General features: G+C 37.8%; 5 protein-coding genes across 5 annotated transcripts; all 5 read left to right on the plus strand.

Moving 5' to 3' along the window:
* Positions 1-920: 920 nt before the first annotated feature.
* On the plus strand, positions 921-2,223 carry apoc1 (apolipoprotein C-I). The gene is made up of 4 exons (XM_035672416.1): positions 921-1,038; positions 1,448-1,517; positions 1,615-1,750; positions 1,846-2,223. Exons 2-4 carry the CDS (start codon positions 1,463-1,465, stop codon positions 1,904-1,906), a joined length of 252 nt encoding a protein of 83 aa, XP_035528309.1. The 5' UTR covers positions 921-1,038; positions 1,448-1,462; the 3' UTR covers positions 1,907-2,223.
* Positions 2,224-5,125: 2,902 nt separating this feature from the next.
* On the plus strand, positions 5,126-5,821 carry apoc4 (apolipoprotein C-IV). Its single transcript, XM_035673023.1, has 3 exons — positions 5,126-5,158; positions 5,243-5,327; positions 5,511-5,821. The coding sequence occupies exons 1-3, from the start codon at positions 5,152-5,154 to the stop codon at positions 5,671-5,673; spliced, it is 255 nt and encodes an 84-aa protein (XP_035528916.1). The 5' UTR covers positions 5,126-5,151; the 3' UTR covers positions 5,674-5,821.
* Positions 5,822-6,729: 908 nt separating this feature from the next.
* Positions 6,730-8,496, plus strand: apoa2 (apolipoprotein A-II). Its single transcript, XM_035672767.1, has 4 exons — positions 6,730-6,828; positions 7,049-7,093; positions 7,612-7,843; positions 8,059-8,496. Exons 2-4 carry the CDS (start codon positions 7,051-7,053, stop codon positions 8,219-8,221), a joined length of 438 nt encoding a protein of 145 aa, XP_035528660.1. The 5' UTR covers positions 6,730-6,828; positions 7,049-7,050; the 3' UTR covers positions 8,222-8,496.
* A 2,369-nt stretch (positions 8,497-10,865) lies between these two features.
* Positions 10,866-12,182, plus strand: apoc2 (apolipoprotein C-II). Its single transcript, XM_035672854.1, has 4 exons — positions 10,866-10,941; positions 11,165-11,227; positions 11,346-11,502; positions 11,598-12,182. Exons 2-4 carry the CDS (start codon positions 11,179-11,181, stop codon positions 11,683-11,685), a joined length of 294 nt encoding a protein of 97 aa, XP_035528747.1. The 5' UTR covers positions 10,866-10,941; positions 11,165-11,178; the 3' UTR covers positions 11,686-12,182.
* A 2,891-nt stretch (positions 12,183-15,073) lies between these two features.
* Positions 15,074-18,031, plus strand: LOC118336249 (trypsinogen-like protein 3). The gene is made up of 5 exons (XM_035672853.1): positions 15,074-15,150; positions 15,241-15,382; positions 16,324-16,577; positions 17,360-17,496; positions 17,611-18,031. The coding sequence occupies exons 1-5, from the start codon at positions 15,111-15,113 to the stop codon at positions 17,800-17,802; spliced, it is 765 nt and encodes a 254-aa protein (XP_035528746.1). The 5' UTR covers positions 15,074-15,110; the 3' UTR covers positions 17,803-18,031.
* The last annotated feature ends 2,156 nt before the right edge of the window (positions 18,032-20,187 follow it).

The raw sequence follows: 20,187 nt of genomic DNA on the forward strand, positions 1-20,187 counted from the left end.
TGACAGGTGCCGTGATAACCAGATAATCAGTGTTATTCATTTCACCAGTCAGTGGTCCTAGTGTGTTGGCTGATTGGTATATATCGATAATAACACTGACACCGGCCATTTTGCATAATGACTACTTTCACTTTTGCTTCAAATTTTGAATGCAGGACATTTATTTGCATTGGAGTGCTTTTATAGTGTGGATACTTTAATGTAAGTAAAGGATCTGAATATTTTTTGCAACACTGCAAAATATGTAAAATATCAGCATCAAAACATAACAAATAAGGACATGGAAGCGGAAAAAACAAATGTAATTTTATGGAGAATCTACAGGATATGAAGAATGTGCATCATGCTAACAAATTTACTACTTGAATTTATTCCTGTAGCAGTCCAATTACTTGATATTATTACCAATAAACCAATAAATATATTACCAATAGATGTAAGGCTGTCTGACCCCACAGAATCTAAACATGCTTGGCCAACACATCAGGTCCAAAGGAGCTTCCAAATTTCTCAAGTCTTTTGCTATCACATCTCACCTTATCTGTCAACACCATTGTTGCTGAGGAGTAAACTCTAAATCTTTTAAAAAGTGGAACCCTAACATCTTCTCCAGGCTGTGTCCTGTCCAATAACTGATATTAATATGAGCCATCTGCTCCTCTTTATTCACATCCTCTTGTGAACATGTGAATGATAATCAGATACTGTGCACAGTGGTGGATGATGACTTTTTTTCCTTTAGATTCATCTTATCAGCCTGCTGCATTATCACCCATTCTCACAAAATAATGCAATTAGATACGTGACTTATTTCTTTAGGGGAGAGGGGCTCACAATCAGTATCAATATCTTTTTATGCAATCACATCGGTGCTGGTCAATAAAGGGGGCAGTGACACCGCAAGGTCACCACGTGTACATGTTGACTTAAGTCTTCCGTTTTGCGTCACCCTCCTGGACCCGAGCAGGCTTATAAAGAGGAACACACATCAGCGCTCTAACACACTCGATTTTTTTTCTCCTCTCAGACTGAAAGCAGGTATGTTTTAAATTTCATTTGCATCACTCCTAGAACAAAAAAAAAGTCTTTGTTACTTTCTTAACAATGGGAAGCTGGCGCTGAATCTTAATTACAAAGAAAGAGCATCAAATTATCCTAAAGTTCTGGATTTATCCAAAAGTTTTGCTTTAAGCTGAGGTGATTTATGTCTTAATACTGACATCTGCGTGTTTGAAATTCAAGCACAAAGACAGCTGGAAATGATCAGCAGTTAGTAATTAGATTGTCAGGAGCGCACTGGCCGTAAATGGAGCTGTCCAGTCGCTGTGGTGCTGACGGACGGGGGCGCTATTCTTAAAGAGAAAAAAACAACAACATGTAGGCTATTGCTCTCTCCTTTTTAATGCCATGTAACGTGAATAAACAGCGACCTGTCCTTCCTCTGCAGAGACTCGCAGCCAAGATGAGACTGTACCTCGCCGTTGCCGTGTTGCTGCTGGCTCTTGTGGCATACACAGGTAAGTCAGGTGTATTAACGACGCGCTCAGAAACGTCCCCGCTGCGTTTCTCCCTCACATGTTGTGTAACTTTCCTCTGTCCATCTCTCACCTGCAGAGGCTCAGGAGGACACTGTCGAGCGGAGTTTCGCTGAGTTTGGCAACCAGATGACTGAGATGGGCAAAAACCTGGCTGAGAAGGCCAAGACTACCATCGATCAGATTCGAGAGAGCGAGTTTGCAGTCAACTCAAGGTAGGCGCGCGCACACTTCACATAATAAAGCACACGCTCAGATGTTCACGTGCACGCTTTGGATGTGTGTAACGCAGTTTTGTGCTCTTCCACAGGACCTGGTTCAACGACCAGTTTGAGAAGATAAAGACCAAGTTCGCGGAGGCGGTCCAGTAGAGAAGTTAAGTAGACAGGTCTCTGTCTCCAGCCTCCAACCTGCCCTCCGACCCCCACCTCTGACCTCTGACCTCTTCACTCTCTCCTGTTGGGACGCTGATTTGTCACATGACACGTTGCTCTGCTGACTGATGTTTTTAATGTAATTTGAGTGTAAATTGTGCATTAAAGACATCATAAAATAAAAAAATGTTTTTTATATAAATCCTGTGTTACCATCAGTATTTCTCAATGTAAAGAAAATAACATCTTAGTGTACTGAAGTGAAAGTGGGGGAGTTTGTTTGATATCAATAAATGAACAGTTCTGGTCTATGACAGTATGGACTCTATATATTACATAAATCACTGCAATTTACTTCCTTCCTTCCTGTTTTTAAATCTATTACTGAGTTCTAAAATCATGTTAAAATTTATAATAAGTGAAAAAACAAAACAATTGAAGGTTGTTTTTTTTCTCAGTTTAGTTATAAAGTATATATATATATAATTCATGAGACAAAGGAAAGTGAGATGAACTCAGCCCTATGACAGATTCATTCATGTTTTTTGCTTTGCATTAAATACACATTGTCTTGAAATAGTACATATTCACATATGTAATCATATTTACAAGATACATAACAAGCAGTCAGAATCAGAACGAGGTTAATTGCTTTATTTAAGTTTTCACAAACAAGGAATTTAAATACCAAATTCTGGGGCATAACAGCCAAAATAAATATATTAAAAACCAGAAATAACAAAAAAAGAAAATACTGCAAGCCAAGTTAAAAAATAAAGAATTCCAATAAGATTTAAAAGAGTTGTACAGTTTTTTTTCTCAAACAAATAATTAGCTTAAACAATTATTAAATTGTGTAAAAATTGAATCTAAGGTCAATATGAAAACGGTTGGAGGTGGACAATTAAAAGATTAATAGACTTGGCTCAATTCAGACATAAACCCAAATTCCAGACTTGAACTTCATTTAAATATGTCTAAATATGTATAGTTACATTAAACCCAGATACCTCTGTGTTTCATGGCACTAAAAACCTAATCATTACATGTATAATGAAGTCCCATGTTAATGAGGTTTTTTTCTTCTTTTTTAAGAACAGTACTTCTCGAAAGAGAGCAGACATTTCAATAAAAAAATACCATGAATCCCTGAATGTGAAAACACAAGTTTGCCTCTATCAGTTCATTGAACAATCAGTGACCAACTGATCACAATGTGATTGAATTGATACTTTGATCAAAATATTAATTTATGCTAGGGTCAGTTTGATATGAGTGGGCACTAAAGCTGATATCAAAGAATAGCCAGCAGTATCTGGTCGATGGTAGTTTATTTGTGTTAATAGCTCGTACCAAAGGGCAAGTGCCAACATGACTGATTTTCTGGCATTTCACAACTCCTGGGCTAAAGTCACTGTTTATGCTGGGTTAATAATCCACCAGTTGTCCCGGTTCATTGAGATCAGTTCCTGTGAAGAGAACAGGGTGACAGAGGTCAGCAGCTGGTGCAAAGAGGTCACAGATTGCAATTCTTAAACTAATCACTTTCACTTTGATTAGTTTAAGATGTCAAGTAAACTGCTACTTCTTCATCAGTCACTGAACACATCCTTTTCAACTTTTCCCTAGAATACATTGTACATGTTAAGAAATGTTTGTGCTTCAACTGTGGGATTTTGAGGAATATCTACTTTTGTGATGTAACTAAAAAGCAAACTTAATCCTAAAATGAATGATGTTAAATTATTCTTGTCTGCAACCACTCCTGCCTAAAAGCCATCACAAAGCTCTGAAATAATGGGGCACTATCATTTTCAAGATTTATACACTATACAGTATATGTAAACATACTGTATTCACTACATCTGAACCTTTAACACTCTTGTTTTCAAATCAAAATGTTATACCTACATACTTGGATTTAACACACACACACACACAGTGTGACACACATCTTTAACACAGTACAGATGTTTAAAACCCAACACACAATTTAAAAACAAGGACAAATCTTGATCCCATCTGTTTAGACAGCTGTGAGATCAGGTTTGTAAGTGCAACATAGTTATGAACTCTAATTTCAACATGTGTTGAATTGTTGAGAATGTGTACTGACAAGATTAAATAGATTTTGTGGTGGACTCTGCCCACAGAAATGCTTTGCTTGGCTGAAAATGTTTATCTATCTTTCACCCGCCTCCGGTCTTCACTAAAACCCATATCTCTCCTGCAAGAACAGAGACTTTGACTAACCTGTATACATATCAGCCTCGCCAAATGGGTCGAGATATCTGATCGAAAGGGCGCTCGGACAGTTACTGAACTCAGCTAATGTTGATCTTGAAAAGATATCAAGAGTTCAGTATCCGAAGATCGAAAAAGCAATGTGTCTTGTGTATACAAACACTAACAATGTAATCCAGCTGACAATTAACAGGGAAAAGAAAAACAAATCACATTACTATCTGTGATAGATAAAACCGTCACCAACTCTCATGTGACTCAAATGAAGATCACATTTCATATTAGGAGAATTTTTGCCTTTAATTTCTTTCTTTCAAATTTAATTAAAGAAAAACTAAACCTAATCTTTCTAAATGCTTGTTACTTGATTTGTTTGTACATTTTCCGTGTGCATGTGTGTATTTTTCTTATTTGTGAAAATGTCAAAAGACTCTAGAAAGTAGACCCATACTTTGTGTTTGTCAGCAAAATGTTAATCAATCACCTGTTTTTTTCTCGCTCTCTCACATTTTCCTCAATAAAGCGACAAAAACAACACGATGAATGATCATCCGATCTAGACCAATGTACACGCTGTTGAGGTCACCTAATACAAATAAAATGGCTCGATAACACTTGTTTCATTCAACTTCTGTTGACCAGTGCTGGAGGAAAAGGTAAAATACCATTTGAATATGTGTGTTGTGATGTTAATGAACCTGTGGTCAAATGTTCTTTTGAAATCTGTGATTTTGTTATGATGATTTTATTGCTGAAAAGGGACAGAGTTGAAAGAAAACAATATTCTGTAACATAATGTGCTGAGAATACGGTAGGTTGTAGTTGTGGCGTCTAATGTGAACTGCAAATGGATTACGATGGCAGACAATTTCTACATTATAAAAATAATATTATGACAAATAAACTTCTGATGGTTCTGTTTCTCTCCTCTCCTCCTACTTCTCCTCTCGTTGTGGCAGATGCATATGAAGGAGCTTGTTTTCTGTCTTATCCTACTAATGCAAGGTATGCCTTTAAACAGACTACATTGTCATTGTCATTGTCTTTATTTTTGAACTTGAGTGAAATGACAAACATCCTCCTCTGCAGCATGTGGCCCACTTTTGGCCCAGACACAGGCCCCAGAACAACCTGACGCTCCAGGAATACTGCAGAGGCTGACGGAGAAAGCAAGGTATATCCACAAGCACTCATCATCCACTTGCAGATAATTATTGCAAGTGCAAGCAAGTGGCACTTTTCTGCGAATGACTGCCAGTTATCAGAATTGTTACCAAAAATTTGGTACACATTGAGTGATTGTGTGTGCTTTTTAGAGCTACCTTGGTACTCATTTGTGTACTTTTGCACGTCATAGGGAAGCCAAAGCTAAAGTCCAGGATTATGGGGGTGCAGCTCTGGGCTTTCTTGGTGCTTATTACGAAGACCACATCCAACCATGGGCCTCTGGTGTCAAAAGCTCTGTGTGGGAGAAGATCCAGACTTACATGCCATTGAAGGCAAATAGTCCAACTGATTAACCCCCTCAAAACTGAAGAAAAGCTGACAATAAATTAATATTCTTACCACATGACATGTCTACGATTCTTACCACTCATGGTTGAACTGATCATGTTTAATGGTTTCATGGGACTTGCTGATTATGTGAAATACAGAAAGAATGTAACTAATTTATTAATTTATAAGAAAACCCCACATTCACTTAAAAACATCTGGTTTCCTTTTTATAGTAGAGGTTTCTGTATGACCCCTGCTTGTCCTGCAAAACGGCAAAGGTAAAGATGATAAGAAGCTGCAATGAATTAAATAATGTGACCAGAAGGTACATTTGCAAACATTAAATACATAATATGATTTATTTACAAAATGTACAAGTGTAATGTGCAGTTTCTTAGTATAAAAATGCACTTTTGCCACAGATGATATTTCCCTGTAAATACATTTAATGAGTTATATTCAGTTCTGCTATTGAAAAAATAAATCTTGCTATTTTTAGTGACCAACATTTTAAAAATGATCATTTATCACACTGTCTCAGGGTATCAGGGTGAAAGGTGAAGGCAGAAATCCCAGCATCCATTGCTCTTGGTCAGCACAGTGTGTCTAGACAGGTCCTGGTTGAGTGACCTTTTGACTATTTCATATGAGCAGACATTATAAAGTGATTCACAATGGCTGTCAAATAAATGCTGGTTAGTAGGAGTTAATCTACTTAACAGTATCTTTTATTGCAGCAGGTAACAACACACTTTAAACTGCTTTAAAAGCTTTGTTTGCCATACAGGACGTGACAATAATGACACACAATACATGCGCTATGACACCACTTATGCAGTATCAGGAGGGCTCCAAGTGCATCGCCATATGACTAAAGATAAATTTACATCTGAGGAACATTGCATAACCACTCACATTTCAACATACAGTATTTAAAGTGAATATCATGTACACTGGACTTTGTTTAGGTGAACATGTGTGTGTGAGTGTGCACGTTCATGCACGTGTGTGTGTTCTGTGTGTGTGTAAGTGTGTAGGTGTGTGTATGCTCATCAGATGACGTTTGTTTGCAGTCCCCCCCTATATCATCCAGGCCAGATGTGAGCTCCGAGTTACAGACAACTCGCCTCCAGAGAAGACTGTCACTTCTTGGATCTGTACATCCAACTCAACAGCAGGTAATCGCTCGTCTTCATGCAACAGCTTCTCTTCTGAAGCTACTTCTGAATAGATCTTTTTTATAAAACTTTGAGGTAATTTAGTTTTGCATTAAACGTCTGCAGTTTTATAAACTTATTCATCATCTGCTAATGTTAAAATGTCAGATATGGAAAGAAATATTGGTTCACCAACAGAGAGTTCAATTTTAAGATTTTTTTTTTTTTTCTTTTGTTTCAGACATGAATGCAAAATACGTCCTGGCACTGATCCTCGCTCTGCAGGGTAAGGCAATACACCAGTGCAATTTGAACAACTGCAGTGCACCGATTTGATTTTCAACTAAAGCTGAACTACTATGTGACAGAGAGCCATCTGTAACAAATAACTTTCATTGCAAATGTTATTCACTTTTCAGACTATCTGCATTCCATTTTGTAGAGATTATAAAATAATGTTTTTATTGCACTTACATGTGTGGCAATAATTTTATGGACATGGTTGCATGGCTGGCTTTTACACTGCTTTATCTGTGGTTAACATGAAAGATAAAGACTGATTTTGAAATAACAGTGGGCTGCGGTGGCAGAAATATGATTTTGGACACAAGTACTGTACTATGAGTGAGAAACCAAGATATGCAAAGCAGCTTTATTTTGGCCCTTAAAGGCCCACTCACACACAAACCCATATACAATTGCTTTGATAATTCTCACAGTTCTTTCATATTTACATCTCCTGATGATCATTTTGACTTATTCTCATTCAAACATTACAATCCTACCTTTCTGATTTCATTCCAGTCTCTGTGAGCCTGTGTGAAATTCCTGATCCACCTCAGGATCTTGTTGAAAAGTATGATCAAATGAAAACCGTGTTCTACAAGAGGCTGCTGAATGCTTATGGCAAGCTGCAGGCCGCTGCCGCTCCTTTGGTGGAGAGGGTTGGTGACAGCGAGCGCGGTCAGGCTGCCAAAGACTACATCGAGGACCTGCAAACCAAGCCTGAGTTCCAGGCCATCGTCAAGGTTGCCACGTGAGTGAAGACCCTGTATTGTTTCACTGGCTAATGTTAGAAATGTGTCCACTTCAACTACAAATTTGCTGTGAAATACTACCAATGTATATCTATATCTTACAATTTCCACTGAAGATATAATGTGCACAGAAAAACAAAATTAGGTGATATTTTTACCATGGTTATGTAGTATGTATGGCTATTAAATAATCTGTCTCCCCTGATTTGTGCAGTGGCCTGGGTCAGGAGGCAGCTCCCCTGGTGGACAAGGCCCGCACAACAGTGCTGGGTCTGTACGGACACTACCTCCGCCCCCAAGTTGGCGATTACCTGAGCGACGCCATTGACAACATCAAGGTGTACCTGGACAAATTCATGCCCGCTGAGACCAACTGAAACAAAACACCTGTCAACAGCCTGTAATAGATGATAGCTCATAGAAACTACACCAATTTAGGCTGAGAAGAGCAATGCACAATGCAAATACAATCCTTTGCCTCTTTTCAAATCAACATCCTTGCCAAATCGTGCAGAGTTAAAAGCAAGGCAAACATGTCAACATCAACTATGCAAATTGTGCATGTACAGTATTTTGTGTTTGGTACACTAACCAAAGTGTGATTGTGTATGTATATGTGTGAGTGTGTTCATTAAAATGAACTGGAAACTACTATGAGATGTGCTTCTTCATTAACAGATTGAACATGAGCTTCCACAGTTAATATAATAAAGCTTAATTTTCTGGCATAAGTTATCCTATCATATTCATTTATGAGCAGAACGAAAGTTCCAGACTCCACTAATCACTGTGTTATATGGTTCTAGTTTTAATTAAGCTAAGTAAATAAATAAATACAATTAAAATACAAGAACATCATCCAATGTTCCAATCCAATTAAACATTATGGAATTGTTTGGTTTTATCAGCTGCTACTTTGATAAAATTGAACTGTAACTGAAATGCTTTACACTGGTAAACACAGACACAAGACATTAATTGTTCTCATATTTTTAACAAATATATTTTGTCATCTTTACTTTGAACAAAGCTCTTGGGTCTCAGGCTCATGTTGGGCCCAATAAATCAAACTTTGTTCCCAGAATGATGAAAGATTATACCAGCAACCTTTATATTCTGAAATTATTAATGTGTCTCACTGATCAAAGCTCAAAACCACACGGATCATCCCTTGAAATGAAGGTGTTGAAGCCAATTTATCAGTGTTGTTACACTGATCTCAAAGAATTAGAACTTACTGAAGTATTTCCTTTATTTAGTGTTAACATATTTCCAGTTGGCTAAGCCTAAGGTAACTTTGAATGATGGCATGTTGTGCCAGAGCAGCAGGAGGTGCTAATTCTTCATTTGTGGCTCATTTCCAAGCATTTTTATTACATATACAAATACCCCTGTTGTGTAATTACAGTGGTCAAGACACAGAAAAAAACAGAGAAAACCACTGATAAACATCTCATCATTGTTTCTGTAAGCACGGCCAGCGCCATTATGCAGCTTAATGTCGTCTGTAGCAGGAACTAGTCTTTTAAGTACCAAATAAGCTGGATTTCAATCAAAACTGCAAACTGCAAAAAAAGTTTGAATCCTACTGCTGTCCTCAAACTAAGGACACTGAGGACAGGAAACTGACCTGAGCTCTCGGGTCACAGGCAACATGACATGTGAGGCTGGATCACGTGATTGGCTGTGATATTTACTTAGGACTTGATCAACATGTAGCCATTACGGAGAAAATTGATTCTAAAACACATGAGAACAAAACAGAGACTTTAATATCCTCCTCTTCGTAGTTATACACAACACTCAGGTAACTTTAAAGTGAATAAACTTATTCCACTGAAGTTTGATTATTAATAGATACAGTTATATTATGAACGTTATTTTTTTCTCAAAACAGATTGTGTACATATGATTTGCCAAGGCAAGAAAACAAGCATTTGCACTCATTAACAAGAGCCACAATATTAACCATCAGATTACCGGTAAAGCCAAAAGGTAAAAAGAAGCTAAAATGACAAAACAATTAAGATTAAACAAATTAATAAAAATAAAAACCCAAAAGAATTAAAAGTTAAAATGTATTATTTTGGATAGGATATCAAAGGGTTAGTGTTATCCTGATACAACACAAATGAGAACACCACAAGAAAAACTGAAAATAAACTAAATCAAACGGTCTGCACTTTGTACCTCATTTCAAATCAAATGACATGAAGGAGAAAAAAACATTTTATATTTCTCCTGCCAGAAAATCCGGTGCTAAAATAATTGTTTCTCCATTTCTGATAAATAACCAACTGATTAACAGAAGTTGTTTTACACACAGACATAAGTAAAAGAGGTTCTATTTCTCCCCCCAAAACATAAAAAAATAACCCCAAATGAACTTTCATAAGAAAGTGCGGGAAGGTTAACTGCGGCCCAATAAATCTAATCTTAGCTGGCCAAAATATTTCATAACCTGAATCAGCTGGATGACGTGTTCAACACACTCTAGACTTATGACCATCTTAATAGGACTTTGTTCACAATTTGGACTATTGTGATGTGACATGAATGCATTATGCAAGTAACAAGTGCCTCCTTGTAGAGGTTGTGAACAGGGCAAGGTGTAAGACTGTGCTGCAATAATGAACTACTAACCTAATCAAATCAAATAATTGATTATGGTGTATTTAGTAGAGTTAGGGTCACACACACATACACACACACAGGGTCACACAACACACATGTTGATGCATTTCTATCACAGTTATTGGGAAATCCATCAACATGAGGCATCCTTGAGTCCCCGTGTTTATAAAATCAAACCAGACTAAATTCCAAAGTGGCTTTTGATTACGTTTAAAGGCTCCTTTGATGATTTATTCACAACCTCTTGTTGACACAGATAGCCGTGAAGTCTGTTTTATCAAGACAGAATGTCACACAAACTCCCACAAACACACACCGGACAACAGCACAGGTTTATCTACCACAGAGTGCACTTTGGCTCTGGGAGCGACAAGTCAACACATCGCTCCTATATAAACAGGTTGTGCCAGCGATGCCTCTTACTCTGTTTTTTTCATCACAGTCATTCCTGGAGAGGAATACAGTGAGTACTGACACTTTTACTTCAATTGTTGAATGGGATACAGTCAGAACAGTCTTAGAAGTGCATGAATGTTGTGTTAGATATGAGACTATTACTATGAAAGAAAATTATTATTCTGAGATATGTTCAACAGAATGGCAAGTAAGAAAGGTATGACAATGTCTCACCCTAGTGGATAAAGTTAGGTAAGTTTTAATTGTCTCTTAATTCTCTCTCCTCACAGACAGGAGTAACACAATGAATAAGCTGCTGGTCATTACTGTGCTAGTTGCATTCCTCGCTCTCAGTAAGTTCTCATGACCATTACATTGAATTATTACTATAATAGGATAAATCATTGATGGAAATATACATTGTTTTCTTGATGAAATACCCCTTTGACCCCTCTGACCTGTTCTGTGAAGGCGCTGAAAGCTTCCGTGTGCCAAGGCAGACTGAAGAGGAAGAGGGGACCCTGGCCAAGATCACAGGTACCTTCAGGTCCTACTATGACGGTGCTGTCAACAGTGCCAGTGGATACCTGGAAAGCATTAAGGGCCTGAAGCTGGAGGAGAAAGTAAAGTAAGAGATTTTTTAAATGCAGATTCATTAATCCAGTAAAAAAGAAAAAAATAGTGTGGATTTATATTTAAACTCTTTCTGTGTGTTGTCCACAGGAATCTTTACACTGATACTACCACAGTTGTGAGCACCTACGCTGGAATTGTGAACGACCAGATTTATCACATCTTTTACTCCCAGTAGTAAACAAAAACTGATTTCCAATTACCTCAGCTACCTTTTCTGACAGAGTAAGAACTTTCAAGCTCCACACGAAAGGCCCAAACGTCATTTGACACTGTGAACTCAGTCGTATCTCACCGCACCCAAGCCTCAAAGCCTCAAACAGCATCCTCAAAAATACTGGACCCAGAGCTCTTTGCTGCGCTTTCTTGGACCACCACACTGGTGGTAAATGATGATAACCACCCAAAGGGGACTGTTATCCTTTGAAAAAAAGCTTACACAGAGGAACTGGACAGAACAACTTGGCAAGCGCAAGCAAAAGAGCACACAGCACCTTATCGTGTACCAACATTTTTCTCCATGGGTCTCAGAATCAGAAAAGCCATGAAAATAATGCAAATATTAATGATCTAACGCCACCTACTGGTGTTTTTTGTTTTCTCACAGTTGACTAAAATGGTCATCACTGAATAAATTTAACTATGTGTGTCATATCTTGAAATAAAATATTTATACAAAAAAACATGTCTGTGGTTGATAAATGAGAGTTTAGTTTACTGTTTGATTTAGTAAATCGTGCATATTTCTCCTGTTTGTGTAAGACCTGTGTTTCTTTTGATCTCATTGAAGGATCACGTGTTTGTGTCTGCATGAATCTGTGATGAGGCACCAGACTTTTATCAGCTGAGGCAGTACCAGAACAGAGGCTTCTGTTGCAATTAATAATGGATGAAAAGAAACATGCAAAATGTGAGTGCAGAGAGAACGACGCAGATGAATAACAACAAAGACTGTGAAGTTTGTTTTACATATTTTCTGACATCCAGTGATGCAAGAATGTTGTGATTTTTAATTAATGCATAAATCTACAACATGTGGCCTCTTCTCGAGCAAATAATCAACACAAACAAAAGAGATAAATTTGCTTTCAAGTATCATCTTGTTTAGTCGTTACAAAAGATGTAAACTAAACCAGACAGACACAGGACAAACTATTCATTCGTGGGACTATGGTATTCCAGTACTTCTGAGAAAAAACACGTCTACTGCCACTACTTTTACTATGCAACTACTAAAGTTATACAGACAAATAATTTAGATACCAGTGCAACATGTAGAATCTGTTTGTAGCCCTGTTGTCTGTCCAGATTGGATCAGTATGAGAAAGAACTGTTGTATTTGGTATCAGAATTTGTCTCAGATGTTTTCTCTCAACTGACTGTGCTGTGATTAGGTTTGGCTTTCACACTAATGCGATTTAATCTGTGGGCATCTGCAACTGCTGCAAATTATTTTCATCACACAGCAATAGAGGAGGACTACTCTGGTAATGAAAACCTATTGTGTCCCTGACTTTGTTTTTTTCTTTTGTCAAGTGGATTCCAATCTTTGATTTGGGTGCATTTACATCTCTATCTAGAGCTGTCCAGTTATCAGAAAGAAGCTTGACTTATGATGACCTGTTTTTTTCATCTTATAGAAGAGATAATATACAAACTATATTAACTCAAATTTGCTACAATACGGCATTTGAGGACACAGTGGATTCTTGCAAATGCCACTAGGAGCACTAGGAGGAGCCAGAGGAACCAGGAACAGATTATCTGTCTCATTTACTACTGTTGGGATATAGTACAGCAAATACGACAAAACATTATTTCTATAAAAGTTACCTAATACAGCTTTAACCAATATATTAGGAACTGAATCAATAGCTGTGTATGACTGGATCAATAAAAACAATACGATTTTAAACAAATCTAAATTTAAATGAATGATTATTGGAAACTAGAGATGATGTAAAGGTCCCCAGTTCTGCATTTCTATACAAGGCTTCAGGATGGATCAAATTAATCAGATTAAATTATTAGGTGTTACACTTGAGCAATATCTGTCCGGGTAACTGCATATTGACAATATTGTTAAGAAAATGCTAAAGGGAATTGATAGCAGAAGCAAATGTTCTCCTCTAATCAAGTATAATTAGTTAACTCCTGAATACTATTCAGTTATATCATCCGCTGCCAATAAAAAGGATCTCAATAAACTTCAATTAGCAGTCTGCTTGTTTTGATGATGAAGGGAATATTTTTTAGGTATACCTGAATGTTTTTCAGCTCTATTTGAGTTGTCTGGTGGTTAAACACACACGTATCCCACTCAGTACATGGATAAATGACAACTAGTCATCCAATTTAAAACATTTAGGGCTGTAGAAAGGAACAAGTTACCAACAGAATTAGATGAAGTATTTTAAGGAAAAAAGACACGTGCCTAAAGCAGACTATGACTGAATCATGTTTTTCTATCTCTTGTAATCTTAATTTTCATGGATAGTACGATTGTTGTGCTTAAATGTAGCTGTAATTTTGCAATCATCAGCTTTGTTTTGTATTAAGGGCTTTGTTTTATATATATTTTTTCTTTTTATTTGGATGTCTTTAATGTGTGTACATAGGAAGTTTAGTAACAGATATGGCAGAAGCAAAAGAGGATCCAACAAAATAAACAAACCATATAAAAAACCGAGAACCGAGGAAGGAAATAATATGCAAAATATGAATCATTCCTGATGTTCTGGAGTTGTTTGGGGTCAGATAAATTTTTTAGTCTTTAGTCTTTTAGTCAGAAGTGTTCACAAAGTATACAATTATGTGAGAATTTAATTAGTTACCAAGTTGTTCCTTAGCCCGAGTAACACAATTTGTACTTCAATCAGTGAACCTTGGCACAAAAAAAATTAAAAAGTTATTATTTATCAACAGACAAAAAATATTTTCAATTAATATTATTAGCAAATATTCTGGTTTCCCAAAAGGGCAGCTGGAGTATTTTAAGACAAACCTGCAAAAATGGCATCATGGTAAAATATTAACTTTATAAACAGCATTGGGCATAATATCTCCACTTTTATCTCTTTTATTATTACTTCTTGCTGTGCTACAAAAGCTTTATTCATTTATCTATGGCACCATTGTTCATTTTAGAGGGCACTTAGCACAGACTAACCATAAAAAATGGTTTTAATATAGCTCACTGAGAATCTGTGCACAGTAGATTTTTGCTGATCTTCCATCTATGAAAAAGAAATAAACTTCACCAAAAAACTGTAAGCGGAATCTATTAATGTCTGAACAACATCATTCATCGTACTGTAAATGAGGGTCTTCCTTGTTCCCAGTAAAGGAACAAAAGGTTACTGTAAACAAGGTGTGTCACTCTAACTGATTGTACTGTGGAGCGGAGATGTTGAAAATTTCTCTGATAAGGTTATTACAAAGGTTACTGAACTGGAATGATGCTAGATAGTAATAAAACAGTCTGTTCCACCCACGGTCCGCTAAAAATCTGGCAGGTATAAAGAAGCCAGACTAATCAAATCAGCCATCACACACAATCAGAGCTACAGAAGAACACAACAACAACAACTACAGAGATACAGCATGGATCTTCTCCTTCTGCTGGTTGCTTTGGGGCTCGCAGGTAGAGATTCACTGTGTTGCGTTCAAAATAAAATAAATTAATATTAGATTAGACATTCAGTTTCTCTTTGGTCTTGTTGGTGCATTACAGGAGCGTCTCCCCTGGAGGACTACAGGGTGTGCCAGCCTCACTCCAGGCCCTGGCAGGTCTATCTGCATGGTGGAGGAATGTCCTGCAGTGGAGCTCTCATTAACGAATGGTGGATAGTAACTTCCTTTGACTGTACACCCACGTAGGTACTAGTGACTGTTAGTGCCAAATGAAAACTGCTGCTGTTACATTTTGATGTTACATTAAAGGCGTCTTTCTTGGTGTCTTCCAATATTAATGTAATTCTCGTAAAAGTCATTCAAAACATTTGATGAAAATGGCTTTTGGTTAAGCAATATTTTCACTAGCACTAAAATTTAATGTACAAACGATTTCCCATAAATATCAGTAAAATCATCTTTAGCCTTGGGAAAACATGGCTGAGGTGCTTTGCTAGGATTAAACCACTTACTTTTAAGTGGCATTTGTTTTACCTTTAATTCAGTTGCTGAAGCTTTTTCAGAATGACCTTCAGTCTTCAGCTCCTCCAGTGTCTCGCACATTTTTCCTGAAGAAATTAAAAGGCAGAAATTTTTATTTTTATTTTTGCTTCCCTCACGAAACATGATACATGATACATGAAAAAAAATTCATTAATGTAATGGTCAACAATTTTCTGTTTTTGAGTTAAAATATCTTCATTTGGGGGCTTTTCCAAGCAAATATTGATAAAAGCGTTTATTAAATCAGAATATATTTCTGCCATCCCTTAAAGCCTCCCTAGCCACACTATGAATATTTCTCTAGATCCGCCCAGTCATTTTATAGCAGCAACCATGCTGTGCTTATACATCTTAAATCAGCATAATATATCATTATAATCTGACGAGTCAATCAAGTAGGCATGCAGAGATGTGTCTTAGAATTTAGCTTTGTAATAATGTTGTTCATGGTGTTAGAGCGTGTTGATACTGTTTGCAGAAACACAGTAATGTTCCTCCTTAATTAAACCACATTCATTAACCTGCTGTTCATATCTGATTAAGGCTTATTGTTCCTCGGTCATTGGCCTGTTTCTGCCTGAGGCCTGAAAAGTCTGCCTGGGCTTAATAAATTAAAGTCTCTCTTTCTCTGTCCTTTCAGATCCTACAGAACCATTGCATCTCTTGGGGAACATGACATTACTGTAGAGGAGGGAACAGAGCAGCACATTTATGTTGCTGAAGTAATCCGTCATAGCCCCTACCGCTCACCTCTCCACAGCCTCACGATGGTCCGTCTGGCCGAACCTGCTCACTTCAACCAGTACGTCCAGCCTGTCCCTCTGCCCAGTCGCTGCCCACAGCCTGGAGAGACCTGCCATGTCAGCGGCTGGGGATCCACCATCCCAAATCAATGTAAGTGGATTTAAAGGTGGGACTGTGGCTGTTACGCTTTATTAACTTATCACCTCATCTGAATTTAGTATAATTGCAGCAAAGCCAGTGTCCCCTAATCCAGTCCATAAGTATTCACTGTCCTACAAGATTTTTACTCCAGTTTTCCCATATATATCTGATAAACATGTTTAATTGCGTAAATGTGTATCATGCCATCACCACTGTGCTCATACAGTGCAGGGTTGCCACCTTCCAGCTACCAGCTGGAGTGAGAGTATTTTTCTGTTTTAAAGCTTAATAAGGAGAGAAATACAAAATGTACACTTTTTCTTTCCTCAAGACTCAGGATGATTCTGATCAGCAGGTGGGTATGTACTTGTTAAAAAGAGCTCATCAATATTCTTGTCATTGCAGCTCTAACAAGGCATGAACGTTCTGTTTTAATAACGGCTAAAAATGGCTTTCTTTAATCAGAGGAGTTTCTAATTGGCTGTCAAAATGCCCAGTCAGTGATCAACACTAATTAAAAGAGGTAGACCTTGAAAATAGTACTTACTCAAGGTTTAGACTTTATGCTCCAGTGCAAGAAATGGTAATGCATAGAAATGGGACGTAATCCACAGACCTGCTGAGTGGAAGGAAGGAAGCTTTTGTCAAAGAATGAGTGGCAGATTGATGAATGATGGTACAGAATACAACGTCTAAATTGTACTTATGTTACTGATTCAGATGAGATAATTTGAAGTACTACATTTAAATGAATCAGAGTAACAACCCACCTCTTCACTCTTCGAATACAGATGAGCCTTCCCCACCACTAAAGTGTATAACTGTGCCTGTTGTGGATGACCAGACTTGCATGAACACGTTCCCTGAGTTTTTGTTCTGGAGCCCTCACATGGTCTGCGCTGGTCAAGCAAACACAGATAACTGCATGGTGAGCACAACCCAAAGACATCAGTATAAGTGTATTTCTTGCCTCTACACTGGCTATGCCACTTAATCTGACCTGCCATTTATCTCTCTTCCCTCAACCTTCCTCCCACTGTAGAATGCTGGTGGCAGTGTGCTGGTGTGCAATGGCCAGCTGCAGGGAGTGCTGTGGTTTGCACATGGCTGCAGAAACCCAGCTGATCCCAGCGTCTACAGCAAGCTGTGCACGTACAATAACTGGATCAACAGTGTGATGGATCGCTATGCACCCACTGTGCCAACTGTTACCACCCCAATGATGACGACATGAGGCAGCAGAGAGACTTTTATTCACAGATTAAATGTAAACACTATATGTTATAAACATTGCTTCTGACCGCTTTAGTGGGAAGGTTCAGTGTTATTAAAACTATGCTTAAACCCAAAGTTTGGGGGTTGCCCTTTCAGCTAATTATGCAAAACACAGCACTACAACATTTAATGAAAGTGATACTCTAGGTCTCAAATGTGAAAATTTAGCAAAAAATTAAAAATCTGTAGGCAAACTAACAAATGTAGATATAAACAACAACAAAAATATAAATAAAATGTCATGTATTCCAACACTTTATTCATAATTTTTAGTACACCCTTTACTCTGTGACTCCTGCTTTTCCCTCATTTGCCTCAGCAAACCATTTTCACAGCTGGCTAATAGCTGCTGCTAATTAGCTCAGGTTTTTTCCCCAGTAGATCATAATTTCACACATGCTGCTGTGCATATGACAGTGATGATGAATTAGACATGACAGTGAGTATTTGTTTTGTTCCACATGTTAAACACTAAAACCACTGAATCTTGCTAAAAGGAGAGCTAATATCGGACTTTCATTCATCAGGTGGCCAGAAACATAAGCACAAATGAATTATATTGTCGCTCCATTTACTGGATGTATAAAGAGGCAACTGTTTGCTAACATGTCAGCCATGTAAAGTTGATAAGGTATATTAATGTCACTGTTGTGTTTAAACTATAGTTATAACAAGATGAACATCCAACACATTAAGAACCAGAAAGATCAAATAATGCAGGTTTGTTCATTTGACTTTACTGTCAAGAACAGAAAACTGATCTTTACAAGGGCAGTTAAGGGTAAGAAATGTTGACATAACAGACTTAATGTATGCTTAATACAGTTCAAATCTATAATAATGAAAACAAAGTAAGTCAAACAGAATAATGCTGGTAATGAGGTGTGCCTGGGAATTTTGCATCATGTAAAGGCTCCCACATGGCACAGGGTACAGCATTAATGTGAAGCACCACTAGATGGGGGTAAAGACCAATGATAAAGAAACACACTGGTCAAAGTCCCAGAGAAAGAAGAGAGAGAGAGAGAGAAACAGACATCATGACAGCGTGGGCAGGTGGCATGAATCTTGCATTCTCTGCAGAGTTTTGTGTGAACTCTGATTAAGCTCTGCCGTGACACAAATATGTTCGTAAAAATATGTTATAGCAATAAACACATGGATCTGATGTAACAGTAGTGAGACAAAGGAACTGGAGAACACATGGGGGAGTTAGAGGCACACACACAAAACACACACCAAAGCAAAACAGCAGACCTGCACACATACACACAGTGTGCGCGAACACCACAGCACACAACAACAACAAAACAGACACCACACACACACACACACTTATGAAAAGTGACTGACAGCTGTGTCCATAATCACCCAAGCAGCTGAACATAGGGGCCACTCCACCATCTGTTCTCAGCATTTCTCTCCCGTTCCTCACTCCCTCTCCCCCTCTTCTGCCACCTCAGCGGGGGACAGAAGGCAAACTGGGGGCTGACTTTGGTAACTGGGACGTCACTTTAGAAAGCAGTGTGATATTAATTGGTGTGGGTTTTAAGAGCTTCTGTTTGTGTTTGTGTTTTCTCTCAAATGGGATGGCCATTGTTTATAATTCTGAAGGATGTGACTGGCACCAATTTAATGTAATAGCTACTGAGTTGCTAATTTCAAGCTTTTGTAATAGATACAATAGATACTTCACTTATTCCCTCAAACAGGATGCCCGACACAAGAAGCCTGAAATCCTGTGGGATCTTCACCCAAATACCTTCTTGGTCTCTTTGTATATTGAATCCCAAATGATCTGTAGTTTGTTATGGTATGTAGCATGTGGTCTGACCCCCTCCAAAGAGGTCTTGGTCCCTGGGTTTACCAGGTGGCTTTGGAGATCCAAAGCTTTTCTCTAATAAATTCAACCTGAACTCTCCAGTAATTGAAATAGGTTATCTCATGTGCTTCTGCAAATACCACAGTCAATTTCTTCTTTGTCATTTGTAGCTAGAATTCAACCTTTCATTTCCTCTGCAAATAGAGTCAAAGCCATTTAATGAGGTTAAACACTGATATATAGTACAGTAGTAAGGAGACGTATGATATATAACATATAACAAGACTAAGAGTCTACAGCCATGCTAACTGGTTCTGTGAGGTTGTTCTATATATACTGACAATGTGGTGTTTTGTGCTAAATTCTAATAACATACTCACAATGGCCATGCTAGCATGCTGATGTTAGAAGGTTTAGCCTAATGTTATCATATGTCATCTTACACACACAAAGTAAAATTTAAGGTAGATGATGGACCTAGAATAAAAGTTAGGTGATCACCAAAGTGAACAATTCATCTGT

This window comes from Morone saxatilis, unplaced genomic scaffold (genome assembly GCF_004916995.1).
Source record: "Morone saxatilis isolate NCDOM2014 unplaced genomic scaffold, NCSU_SB_2.0 Contig24, whole genome shotgun sequence".
NCBI lineage: Eukaryota > Metazoa > Chordata > Actinopteri > Moronidae > Morone > Morone saxatilis.

Bases quoted from the DNA above. Each gene is read 5' to 3' on its own strand.
- apoc4 (XM_035673023.1), top strand. The intron at 5,328-5,510 runs GTATATCCACAA...TGCACGTCATAG, and splicing joins AGGCTGACGGAGAAAGCAAG to GGAAGCCAAAGCTAAAGTCC.
- apoc2 (XM_035672854.1), top strand. From the start codon at position 11,179: ATGAATAAGCTGCTGGTCATTACTGTGCTAGTTGCATTCCTCGCTCTC. The intron at 11,228-11,345 runs GTAAGTTCTCAT...TGTTCTGTGAAG, and splicing joins AGTTGCATTCCTCGCTCTCA to GCGCTGAAAGCTTCCGTGTG. The intron at 11,503-11,597 runs GTAAGAGATTTT...TGTTGTCCACAG, and splicing joins AAGCTGGAGGAGAAAGTAAA to GAATCTTTACACTGATACTA.
- apoa2 (XM_035672767.1), top strand. From the start codon at position 7,051: ATGAATGCAAAATACGTCCTGGCACTGATCCTCGCTCTGCAGG. The intron at 7,094-7,611 runs GTAAGGCAATAC...ATTTCATTCCAG, and splicing joins ACTGATCCTCGCTCTGCAGG to TCTCTGTGAGCCTGTGTGAA. The intron at 7,844-8,058 runs GTGAGTGAAGAC...TGATTTGTGCAG, and splicing joins GCCATCGTCAAGGTTGCCAC to TGGCCTGGGTCAGGAGGCAG.
- apoc1 (XM_035672416.1), top strand. From the start codon at position 1,463: ATGAGACTGTACCTCGCCGTTGCCGTGTTGCTGCTGGCTCTTGTGGCA. The intron at 1,518-1,614 runs GTAAGTCAGGTG...TCTCACCTGCAG, and splicing joins GGCTCTTGTGGCATACACAG to AGGCTCAGGAGGACACTGTC. The intron at 1,751-1,845 runs GTAGGCGCGCGC...GCTCTTCCACAG, and splicing joins GAGTTTGCAGTCAACTCAAG to GACCTGGTTCAACGACCAGT.
- LOC118336249 (XM_035672853.1), top strand. From the start codon at position 15,111: ATGGATCTTCTCCTTCTGCTGGTTGCTTTGGGGCTCGCAG. The intron at 15,151-15,240 runs GTAGAGATTCAC...GGTGCATTACAG, and splicing joins GGTTGCTTTGGGGCTCGCAG to GAGCGTCTCCCCTGGAGGAC. The intron at 16,578-17,359 runs GTAAGTGGATTT...CTTCGAATACAG, and splicing joins ATCCACCATCCCAAATCAAT to ATGAGCCTTCCCCACCACTA.